The sequence below is a fragment of the Carettochelys insculpta genome, chromosome 2 (assembly GCF_033958435.1).
Source record: "Carettochelys insculpta isolate YL-2023 chromosome 2, ASM3395843v1, whole genome shotgun sequence".
Taxonomy (NCBI): Eukaryota; Metazoa; Chordata; order Testudines; family Carettochelyidae; genus Carettochelys; species Carettochelys insculpta.
In genome coordinates this window covers 237980612-237993337 of record NC_134138.1, presented here as the reverse complement: position 1 = coordinate 237993337, position 12726 = coordinate 237980612, and the positions used below count along the sequence as shown (strand labels likewise).

At 43.1% G+C, this 12726-nt stretch overlaps 1 protein-coding gene across 8 annotated transcripts in view; it reads left to right on the top strand.

Moving 5' to 3' along the window:
* Positions 1-12726, top strand: part of ADAM22 (ADAM metallopeptidase domain 22) — a 192881-nt gene that overhangs the window by 113135 nt on the left and 67020 nt on the right. For all 8 annotated transcript variants that reach the window (XM_074986264.1, XM_074986270.1, XM_074986271.1 and 5 more), the window contains 2 exons: positions 6452-6522; positions 11921-11995. In XM_074986264.1, coding sequence (XP_074842365.1) covers positions 6452-6522; positions 11921-11995 — 146 coding nt within the window. The remainder of the gene's footprint in view (positions 1-6451; positions 6523-11920; positions 11996-12726) is intronic.

Below are 12726 nucleotides of genomic sequence, written 5' to 3'. Positions count from 1 at the left end.
ACTCTGCTGTGTAATGTTCAGCAGATATACCATCCTATGTTTGGATCTGTCAAATGTCAGTGACTGGGGAGGATTGGTATTCTAAGGAGCAAAATCTAGGTTCTTCAAGGTGATGGTGATTTACTAGGTGGTACTCTTAGATTTGGCATTAAATTATTTAGTTCTCTTGCGTGATGATAGGGGACACTATGCCATCTGAGGTGCTGTTTTTCAGATGATACATAGTAGATGTCCTGATCTTCAGTAGTCATTAAAGCTGTGTCTACACAAGAGCTCTGTTTTGAAAGGCTAAAATTCAAATGATGACAATCCAATTCTAGCCTTTTGACAGTGGGTGGCTACATGCAAGAAGCGGATTGAAGGTTTGATCTGCTCTTTCGAAAGAGCGCTCTGGTCTTTCCAAAGGCAGTATCCACACAGCTCCAGGTGCTCTTTCAAAAAAACGGAGATGGAGATGCCATGGATGGGGTGGCATGGCTTCCAAACCCTTCCAGGACCCACATCCAACTGCTTCTTGGATGTGTACATGGGTTGGACAGCCCAGACACACTCTGCCCACATGTTCCAGAATTCCAAATTGTGCTGGTGCATGGAGGCCAGGACCTACACCCCCAGAAGGAGCTCCTGGTTGGTGATGTCACCATGCTACTCTGCATGGTGGTGGATGTCGCCTACCCGCCGTGGCCATCGCTCATGTGGCCCAAGGCTCGGTTCTGGGGCCAGTGTTCAACATCTTTATTAATTACCTGGATGAGGGACTGGATTGCACCCTCAGTAAGTTTGTGGATGACACACAACTGGGGGAGAGGTAGATACATTGGAGAGTAGAGAGAGAATCCGGAGTGACCTGGATAAATTGGAGGATTAGGCCAAAAGAAATCTCATGTAGTTCAATAAGAAGTGTAGAGTCCTGCACCTGGGACAGAAGAATCCCAAGCATTGTTATAGGCTGGGGATCGACTGGCTCAGCAGCAGTATGATGGAAAGGGACCCAGGGGTTATGGTGGATGAAAGGCTGCATATGAGTAAACAGTGTGCCCTTGTAGCCAAGAAGGCTAACGACATACTAGGGTGCATTAGAAGGAGCATTTTGAGCAGATCTAGAGAAGTTCTTGTTCCCCTATATTCAGCACTGGTGAGGCCACATCTGGAATATTATGTCCAGTTTGGGGCCCCTCAGTATAAAATGGATGTGGATGTGCTGGAGCAGGTTCAGAGGAGGGCAACAAAAATGATCATGGGGCTGGAGCACAAGACCTATGAGGACAGGCTGAGGGACTTTGGCTTGTTTAGTTTATAGACAAGAAGATTTATGGGTGATTTAATAGCAGCCTTCAACTTCCTGAAGGGGAGAGCTCCAAAGAGGAGGGTGAGAAACTGTTCTCAGTGGTGTCAGATGGCAGAACAAGGAGTAGAGGTCTGAAATTAAAGAGGGAGAGGTGTAGGTTAGATATTAGGAAAAACTACTTCACCAGGAGGGTGGTGAAGCATTGGAATGCACTGCCTAGAGAGGTGGTGGATTCTCCATTCCTCAAGGTTTTTAAGTCCTGGCTTGACAAGGTCCTGGCTGGGATGGCTTAGTAGGGTTTGAACCTGCTTGAAGCAGGGGGCTGGACTAGATGACCTCCTGAGGTCCCTTCTAGCCCTATGATTCTATGATTCTATATGGACCACCTTGACTCCCCCCAGGAGGCCTTCAACACCTACCTCAACCAGCCCCGCAATGTGGTGGAGTGGCCCTTTGGGCACCTGAAGGGGTGGGGGTGGTGCCTCCTCTTGTATCTGGAGGTTGGGGTGTGCAATGTCCCACAGATGGTAAGTGCCTGCTGCACTCTCCACAACATTGTGGAGGGCAAGGGAGATGCCTTCATCCAGGGGTGTTTGGCTGAGTCTGGCCCCAGCTGTGAGCAGCCACCTGCTGCCCCCAGTTGTGGCAGAGAGGGTGGCATGGGGGACCAGGAGACTGGCCACATGTTCCTGCAGTTTTCTGCTAATGTCCTCAAGTGTGGACACTACTTGGTCCGAGGCCACCCTCTGCCAGTCTCAGTTTTGGCTCTGTCCAGGAGGGAAGCCCTTTTTTCTTTTTGGCCTCTGGCTCCTTTGAGCCCTGAGGGCTCTGAAGTGGGGCTCTGGGGCTCCTGCACCGGGCGGCTGTTTGCCATTGTGTTTTTTTTTGTTTTTTTTTTCCAGTTTTGGGGTGAATGCGAGGGTGTGCTGAGAGCAGCTGTGGCTGTGCTGCTAGCACACACTCAGCTTCCTGCCACAGGGTTTCTGGGCCTATGCAGCTTTAAAAGTGGCCAGATGCAAGATCACAGGGCCTCACTGCTGCAGGCCAGGGCATCTCCATGCTCCAGCTGGCCGGCACTATGGCGGACTCTTCTTTTGAAAGAGTGGTCCGTGGAGTGTCTACACATCTTCTTTCAAAGGAGAATTTCGAAACGTGACGCTCTTCCGAATACGGGATCGAGGTAGGAATTTTGAAATCTGCACCATTTTCCTACGATTTTCTTTTGATAGAATGTTTTGTATGTGTAGACATTCCTCGCATTCTTTCGAAAGAGGGCTGGAAATTTCAAATTTATTTGCACATGTAGACACAGCTTAAAGGTTCATAGCATTTTTTTTCAAAATAGGAGTGGTCAGTTTCCATCTTGGTTTGTTACATCCTGTCTATTTGCTGTGTGATTTCAATCAGTCACAGTATTCTTCCTGAGGTACTGGAAAGCAGTGCACATACATTGTTCCCATTCACTTGTTTTATTCCTGTGTTTGGATTCCACGTACAAATGCAGAACTTTGTATAAAGCGTATGCAGCATGAGCAGAAGTGGAGATGCTGGGAATGTTTATAACCAAATATGAAAACAGATGGTTTGGGATTTCACTATGAAACTAATACTTGAGTGCAAACGTATATAAGATGGAAATGACTAAATTCGCATAGCCCCCTTACACCTCTTTAGCAGCCAGGCTAAAATGACTCTAGAATATGGAATACCGTTCGCAGTCCTGCATGAGCACTACCTTCATAAGCTAAAGATCCAAGAAGGGAAATTAGAATATTAAAGAGGATATAATATACAATGAGAAAGAGTGCTGGAACTTTAATGTATCTCAGTGAAAAGTGATTAAGGGTATATCCATAAACTATCAGACTGTGCTAACTGTTACTACAAGAGAAAGAAAGGGGTTTGTGTCTGTACTGGACTCAGCAAGGAGTAAGGATCTAAAACTAAAAAGGGAAACGTTCTGATTGATATTAAAAATGTTGAGTGCTAGTGTAATATGATGGGGGTTTTGGGCACAGCTGGGGCAACCAACCCAGGGTGTTTTGCTTAAAACCGGGCTCCTTACAGCCAGACTGATTTCTTTTTCACTAAGGCAAACTGAACCAGCCACAAAAGGACCTCTACCAGCTCCACTGGTCAGCCAGAAGCCACACAAGCAAACCCACAGATTTTCTGGCTGCTTCAACTGCTCAGAACAAAAGTCTCCTTTTGCTTAGGTGAAAAGTTATTAAAACCTATATCACCACTCCACACAGATTCTTCTGAGCCCCAAAGGGTCCAGCTGCAGTTCCATGTCAATATATACTTGTATCTTACCCAAAGGAGCATGCTGTGCCAGTCCTTTAGAATCTAAAATCTAAAGGTTTATAAAGAAAGAAAGAAAGAAAGAAAGAAAAAAAATAGGGTGACAAAGAAAAATTGTTAAAGTGATACATTACATAGATCAGTTACAGTTATTGATGCAGGCCAGCAACGTTATATGCTGATTTCTTGGAAGTCTCTGAAAGCACACCTCATGGGGGTGGGGTCCCAGGTCACATAGGCTTAGTTTCTGGAGACTGGAGAACTGAAGACTGGAACTTTGGACCCAAGATGGTCTCTCCCAGGGCCATCTTACAATTTTCCATGTGGAGGGGAAAAGTTCTTTCTTCTTCTCTTAGGCCATGGAGCCACCTCATCAGGTGGGCCATTGTGGCAAAATGCCATTGGTCACTGAGTTCTCCAACATGTCCCAGTCGATTTACATAGTAAGTGGAATGGACGTCTGCATATATGATTTCAATTCCAGTGCTCAGCACAGGTCACCAGACCCAGGTGGGCTGCTGTGGGAATTTGCCTTGGCTGCATTTCAGATGACAAGTCCCAAATTCCTGAGGTGTGTATTCGACAACTGAGTCTTTGTTTAGTCTATCATCCTGGCTGGGGTGGTGACCATGCCTCCTATTGTGAATCTCATCACTAAAACATTTCTAATACAGCTATAGAGCCAATATGTATAACTTCACATACAAACATGACACAGACATACAAGTAGTGTAAACAGATTCAGGGCATCACCAGCTTTCATTAGACACATCACTTGGCCCACCAGGCACAAGATCTGGTGTCACTACACAATGGTGACAGAGATGGCTTTCATATTCACTTTGAAAATCCAGTCACATCACAGCTGGTGATACATTTCACTTATAATATACCCATAATCATGGTTTATGAGCACCTAGTAAAATGGGATTTGGCAAAAGAATTAACTAAGTGCTCATGATTATGTATGTTAAAAATTAAAGACCTAGTGCAGGAATGAGCAACTATGTTTTTATTTTGTAGGGGGAGGGGGGTGCACTCAAAGAGTTTGGAAAGCAGTCAAGGACCTCGCTCTTCCATGATACTGATGGAGATAGGCTGCAGAAGGGAGCTTGGAGTAAGGGATTTGGGTACAGGAGGGAGTCTGGGAGGGAGTTTGGGTCAAGGAGGAAGTTGTGACCTGGGCCAGGGGGTCTGGGATGCAGGAGGGATGGCAGGTTTGGTTTGTGACCGACCTAGGACAGGAGGAGTTTATGACCTGGGCCAGGGGGTCTGGGATGCAGGAGGGATGGCAGGTTTGGTTTGTGACCGACCTAGGACAGGAGGAGTTTATGACCTGGGCCAGGGGGTCTGGGATGCAGGAGGGATGGCAGGTTTGGTTTGTGACCGACCTAGGACAGGAGGAGTTTATGACCTGGGCCAGGGGGTCTGGGATGCAGGAGGGATGGCAGGTTTGGTTTGTGACCGACCTAGGACAGGAGGAGTTTATGACCTGGGCCAGGGGGTCTGGGATGCAGGAGGGATGGCAGGTTTGGTTTGTGACCGACCTAGGACAGGAGGAGTTTATGACCTGGAACTGAGGACTGGGTGCAAAGGGGAGCATTGCAAAACATTTCCTCCCAACTCTAACGTGTATCACTCTGTGTCTATAATCACCTTAAAGCATAAATTAACATGGAGAGCAATCAAATTGAATTAATGTAGCTGTTGCAAATGTGACTGTTCCTTGCATTTCAGAAAATAAGATTCAGTTCATGGTAGCACCACACTAATAATATTTGCTGTGCAGCAGGGGACTCATACTCAATTTACCTTAGAGCCAGTGCCAGTCCTCAAATCCATCTAGTGGACCAGCAGACACCTCTCTCTGGCAGGGGCGCATGGGGGAGCATCCAGCTGTCCTCCCCTCTTGTCTCCACTGACCCTCACTCCACCAGCCCACAGGCTGTCCCCTGGCCCTGCCTGCCACATCCAGGAGATTTAATGCCCCTCCCCCTCCGCCCAGGAGTTCCTAGTGCCACCACCAGTACCACAGCGGGTTGAGAGCAGCTTCCAGCTGCTAGCTCTGTGCCACTGCTGGCACATCTCTGGGGTCCAGGGGATGGTGTGTGCAGATCTATCCCATCCAAAGGACAGTTTGGTGCGGCCACCCTGAGCCTCACCCTTTGGGGAGGTGGGCCCTGAGGTGGTTGCCCCAACTGTCTCGTGGACAGGATGGTCTCCAATACCTAGCTTAATCTGTGGGGCCCCGGGTGGGCTGGCAAAAGGGGTTGCCCCACCTACGTTCACCACAACACCTGGAGCCATGGGGAGGTGGAGCTACATAGCTTTATGTTCCTCTCTGCCTCCGGAGGAGCTTTGAGGGAATGGTTGTAAAGTGAGAGACAGGGCAGAGCAGGTGTGGGAAGGGACTGGGTATAGGTGGAGCAGGAGCTGGATTTGGGAGAAGGAGAAAGACACTCTCAAGGCCACAGGCACTTGTGTGCCAGCAGCTGTGTGTAGGCTGGATTGTGGAAGGGCTTGGGCCACAAGTTTGAGACCCCTGCTATACAGCATTAGGTGACATTTAGTCTTTGAACATCAGTTACACCTGCTCAGGATGAAATCCATGGAATGGCTATCCACTATTAGCTGACCTGCATTATTTAATAGTTGAATTTTTATAACTTCTCTGCTTTTGGGAAAAGTAGCTACAACTTTGCCTCCTCTCTAGAAGGATTGAAAAATGGAATTATCATCAAATATAATTCACAGAATTGAAAATTTCCATATTGTGTTCATGCTGCCCGAAGATTCTGGAGCAAACTGATGCCTGTTTTTTTCTGAATGTGAGATTTATCTGGCTTTTTTTCCATTTAGAATTCAGGCAAATGAATACCACATCACAGAAGTTTGTTGTAAAGCCAAGACACAAGAGGAGTAGAAGGCAGGTATGTGCCCTACAATTTCTAAAGAATGTGCCATCTGATTTGGTTTGCTACTAATGAAGAAATCTCTCCAGATAAAGTCCTATTGCTTGTGCTCCTTTAGCATGAGACTTCCTGTGTTTGCAATTGTTTTTATTTACTCATGTATCTAATATTTGGGTAACATTGCTGGAAAGTGCTGAAGAAATCCCATCTTAGTCACTAAGTAAACATGAGCTACTGGAAGTGTAACTTCATGAGAACAAACAGATATCCCACATCGTGTTGATGTTGTCATGTTTTGCCATGCCTTTTTCTCTTCCAAACCTCAACTCCATTTATTCTCCTGTGACTGGATTGTCAAACCACAATTTTGTGGGATTATGATGATGATGTTACTAATAGTATGAAATGATCTTTTTTCTTTAATTGAAGTTAGAAATATTATACCAATTTGAAATACAGTGCTTGGTTCCTTCAGTGAAAAGAAAATTTAATTTAACAAAGTACCTGCAAGTCACGTAGTTATACAAGAAGAGAGCAGGACAATTTAAAACTTTGTTATAAAATGAGAACACCATGAGAGTCATTAAATTGTGGATGTTTATCTTAAGTATGAAAATACAATACAGATACTTTACATTTGGGATAAATGTTATGACCATATAAAAAACAGCTATTTGTTCAACATGATTCACTGAAGAGGGAGGTTCCCAGAACCCAGACTCCAGAGTGAGTCGAAATGCCAACACACCAATTAAGCAGCTCTAAGTCCAAGCCCCATGAGCCTGAGCATGACACAGGCCAGCTGCAGGTAGTTAATTGAAGTGTAGACGTGTTGTAAGAGATGCTGAACCATAGCTGAAGCTGGCAGGATTGACCGAGTTGCTCTTGATTGGCCCTGCCCTTTTGTCTTGGTAAGACTTTTAAAGTATAAGTTATACTTGGGTGGCTGCTCATCTGCGTCAATAATCCTTTCTTTTAGGGTATTAGAGAGGTTTAGCCTGTCACCCTTCTATGCATATGTAAACCTGCTAAGGGAAATAGTGACATGATATTGGTTACAGTGCGATCGGTAGGCTCACCTCTGTTGGACTTAGGTGGCTAGTTCATTTAGTTTCCTAGAATTTGAACAAAATTAGCTGAGGGGTAGCCTAACAAGGCTTATTCTGGATAGATCACAGGTGATGATGTTGGGCTGGGGGAATAGCCAGAGGGAATAGCAGTAGAAATACCTGCTCTGTCAATTCAGGGCAGGCATTCCTACTTTTGTAACTTAAATATTCATTTTGAGTTGACATACACAGAGCCTGGTCCCTGTGTAAAAGAGCTTGCAATCCAAATTAGTCATGGACAATCTTACATACAGCCCAGAATGCACCAGTATAGCAGGTAATGGAAAATCTTCAAGTGTCTAAGAGTTTTAAGAGACATCAAGCAAATTTTCAAAAGTGCCTAAGTGACTTTGTAGCCAAGTCTTACAGAAAGTCAATAGGACTTATGCTCCTAAGATGTTTAGGTGCTTTTGAAAATTTTACCCATCGTCATTAAAAGATTTCATATGACATGCATGCTAGGGAAAGACAGAGAAGGGATTTCACATAGGAAGTGTTTGACATACCAGGGTACAATCTAGACTAGTGAGGAGCTATGTCATCACTTCCTTCTCACTAGTGGAAGTGAGCTTTGCTTCTATAGCCTCCAGTCTCAATTATTCACAAACAGCTTCCAGTATACAGGTCACTCCTCACCACATATGTGTGTATGCTGCAGCCAGCCAAACTCTGGCATTACCTGCCTTACTGCAGGGTGACCCCAACATGCTCACAGTTTTGGATTTTCCTGTACAAATGTGTTTCCTGTACTGTGCCTTTATGGTCAACACACATTTATATGAAGTCTGTTATTTCTTTAATAGAAATAATATACACACAACTTGCCACCTAATTGGAGTCTATCACGCACTTCAAAGTAAACAAGCTTCATTAAATAAAACCAATACTATAAGTTTATTAACTATAAAGAAAGAGATTTTAAGTGAGTACAAGTGATGAGGCATAAAAGGCAGAAAATGCCACTAGTGTCTAACTTAAACTATAACAGATTCAAGCAATCAAAACAAAAAGCAGTCAAGTAGCACTTTAAAGACTAGCAAAATAGTTTATTAGGTGAGCTTTCGTGGGACAGACCCACTTCTTCAAACCATAGCCAGACCAGAACAGACTCAATATTTATGACACAGAGAACCAAAAACAGTAAGCAAGGAGGACAAATCAGAAAAAGATAATCAAGGTGAGCAAATCAGAGAGTGGAGGGGTTGGGGGGAAAGGTCAAGAATTAGATTGAGCCAAGTATGCAGATGAGCCCCTATAGTGACTCAGAAAGTTCCCATCACGATTTAAACCATGTGTTAATGTGCCGAATTTGAATATAAAATTCAGCTCGTCCACTTCTCTCTCTAAAATGGTGCGATAATTTCTCTTCAGTAACACACGTACCTTGAGGTCATTGACAAAATGCCCCATTCCATTAAAATGTTGACTAACTGGTTTGTGGATCTGGAGTGTTTTGATGTCTGTTTTGTGCCCGTTGACCCTTTGTCTAAGGGAGTTAGAAGTCTGTCCAATATACAAAGCATCTGGGCATTGTTGGCACATGATGGCATATATGATGGCAAAGGGTCAACGGGCACAAAACAGACATCAAAACACTCCAGATCCACAAACCAGTTAGTCAACATTTTAATGGAATGGGGCACTCTGTCAATGACCTAAAGGTATGTGTGTTACTGAAGAAGAATTATCGCACCGTTCTGGAAAGAGAAGCAGCTGAGCTGGCTTTTATATTCAAATTCGGCACATTAACACATGGTTTAAATCGTGATGGGAACTTTCTGAGTCACTATAGGGGCTCATCTGCATACTTGGCTCAATCTAATTCTTGATCTTCCCCTCCACCCCTCCACTCTCTGATTTGCTCACCTTGATTATCTTTTTCTGATTTGTCCTCCTTGCTTACTGTTTTTGGTTCTCTGTGTCTTAAATATTGAGTCTGTTCTGGTCTGGCTATGGTCTGAAGAAGTGGGTCTGTCCCATGAAAGCTCACCTAATAAACTATTTTGCTAGTCTTTAAAGTGCTACTTGACTGCTTTTTGTTTTGATAGTGTATAGACTAGCACGGCTTCCTCTCTGTTAAGATTCAAGCAATGTTTCTCACCATATGCCTTCAGCACATTTACTAATCAAACCCTTAGGTCAAGAGCCCTTCTCCCAGAATCCAGTGAAGGCTTCCTTTGTTGCTTCAAGTGTCAAGAAAGCAATGGAAAGGGAGACCATTATGTTTGCCCCTTCTTTTTATAATTTCAGTCTGTCTTCAGAAAAATTATTTCTAGCTGGGACCCAGAAGGCAAAAGGTCTTCAGGGACGGAGATTTCCTGCTGCTTTTTCTCACCTGTTTGACTTGTCTTTCTCTCCCCTTCTCACATTTGATGAAGCAGGTCTTTGCCCTCTAAAGCTTATGATCCAAAATATCTGTTAGTCTATAAGGTGCCACAGGACTTCTTGTTGCTCTCAAAGATACAGACTAACACAGCTACTTCTCTGATACTTCCTGCTTTGTGACTCTGCTTACTATTTCGAAGCAAATTAAGCAGAGCACATTCCTTTGTTTGAGACAGATCTGTTTGTCAACCTCAATTTGGAACATGTGTTAATAAAACCATGCAAGGGAATTTCATAACTTTGCATACAGTGTTGCCACACACATTTTTATCAGGACAATACTATCAAATTATGAATTTTTGAGTGCTATTTTACAAGATGAAGATTATTGCCACAGTTTGTAGGATATGGAAAAAAGTATGTTCCGTGCCACGGTGAGAAGGTAAGAGCAACAGCAGTTCTTCAGAGCCAGATCAGAAGTGGGGAGATCAGTGAGGGACGGTGATAATTCATGACCTTTAAGAGTAGCAATTTCACTTAGAAAAAATATATACTAATAGGGATACTCTGCTGGTATTATGATTATCTCCAGGAGCACGATGCATCTGCAATCACATCCCAGAAAAGAAGCAGGGATTGAATTAAAACCAAAATTAAATGGGTCAAAGAGACTATAAGCACATATTCACTGCCATGAAAGAAAACAGACAAATGAAAAAAAAATGGGTCACATAAATACCTTTTGTGAAATTCTGTTGATTTCAAATAGTGCTAGAGGGATTTTCTGGATTTTTTATAAACAAGTGGCAGTTGCTAGATTTACAGCAATAACAGTAACATAATTCTGTTGGAAAGACCAGGGAAAATAAACACAGAGAGTAATTAGACAAAGGGTCAACGGGCACAAAATAGACATCAAAACACTCCAGATCCACAAACCAGTTAGGTCAACATTTTAATGGAATGGGGCATTCTGTCAATGACCTCAAGGTACGTGTGTTACTGAAGAGAAATTATCGCACCATTTTAGAGAGAGAAGTGGACGAGCTGAATTTTATATTCAAATTCGGCACATTAACACATGGTTTAAATAGTGATGGGAACTTTCTGAGTCATTATAGGGGCTCGTCTGCATACTTGGCTCAATCTAATTCTTGATCTTCCCCCCAACCCCTTCACTCTCTGATTTGCTCACCTTGATTATCTTTTTCTGATTTGTCCTCCTTGCTTACTGTTTTTGGTTCTCTATGTCTTAAATGTTGAGTCTGTTCTGGTTTGGTTATGGTCTGAAGAAGTGGGTCTGTCCCACAAAAGCTCACCTAATAAACTATTTTGCTAGTCTTTAAAGTGCTACTTGACTGCTTTTTGTTTTGACAGGGAAAATAAAGGAGTTGTTTAGAGACATGTTTGCAAACTGGAAGGAAATGTGACACTTTATTGACTGTATATTAATGACAGTTGATTGACTGGCTGAGAATAAGAAGAAGCAGTCCTGTGTTTACAAACAGACTTTTTGGGGAAAAAAGCCAGTTGGGACATTCTGAGAGTTTGTAGCAATTCTGTGATTTTGCATCTGGTACTAAAGTTTTTTAAAGGTGCAGACACTGTTTAGACTCAAAAATCTAGGGTTCTTTTATTCAGATCTAAGTTTATTTCATAGGATTTACTGGTACTGTGGAGGGAATGGAGAAGAAAGAGCAGTATATTTTAAAATATAATTTTCCTATTGGTACTCCAAAAATAATCTTCTGATCAAATGCAGAGGTAAAATATGTGTCCGTATTCATAGCTTGGAAATACAACCTGATCTGACATACCTACAATATACAGTTGTTTTTTAAATTAAAAAAAATGGTGGAATGATTGGCAATTTCCTTAATAAACAAGAACAGAGGGAAATGATTTACCTTTGTTGCTGTGACAAATTAAGATTTATTTTCAGTTGCCATTTAAACAGCTATTGTCTGTTAATATTTATGCAGGTTCGTCAGATTTCACGGAAGGTTGAGAAGGAAACAAAATATATTGAATTAATGATTGTGAATGATCATGTAATGGTAAGACTTGTGTAATTTCTATTTGGAATACAATGGAAAATAAATTTTATTTATTTAAATAATGTATTTATTTAAATAATAAATATTGTCTTATCTGCTCTTTGAGGCATAAACCAAGTACACCAAGCACTTAGAAATACAGTTCATGTCCTAAAGACAGGGTGTCTGATTCTGATCTCACCTCTCTCATTGTGTGACTACAGATTTTCACCAGCATAACTGAGAACAGAGTTAGACCTAAAAAGTGTACACAACAAGATTCTAACACAGAATGACCTGCTGTATATCTAACTCCAAGCTGATGATATTTGCTCCTTACTCTCTTGAACATTATGCTTACTATAAGAACTGTTACCCTGCAGTTTACTAGTGACTCTGTACTGAATCATTGTTTTTATAAAAATGAAAATGCACCTTACTTACTGTGGGTAGGTACTAAACAGCTTTTTGACCTAACAGAGAGAGGCATAACAATATTCAAAAGCTGGATGTTAAACCCCATCTCCCTGTCACAGCTCTGAGCCCCCTCACATAGTCTGAAACCCTCAGACCCACACTCTAGTGCAGAGCCTGCACCCTCACCCACATGCTAGCCCCCGCCTCACCAGTGAGCACCATCCCTCACCCAAACTCCCTCCCAGAGCCTGCACCCCAAATTTCTGTACCAGCCCTGGCACCCTCCCAGAGTACACATCCCTTATTCCCTCTTGCACCACAAACCCCTGTCCCAG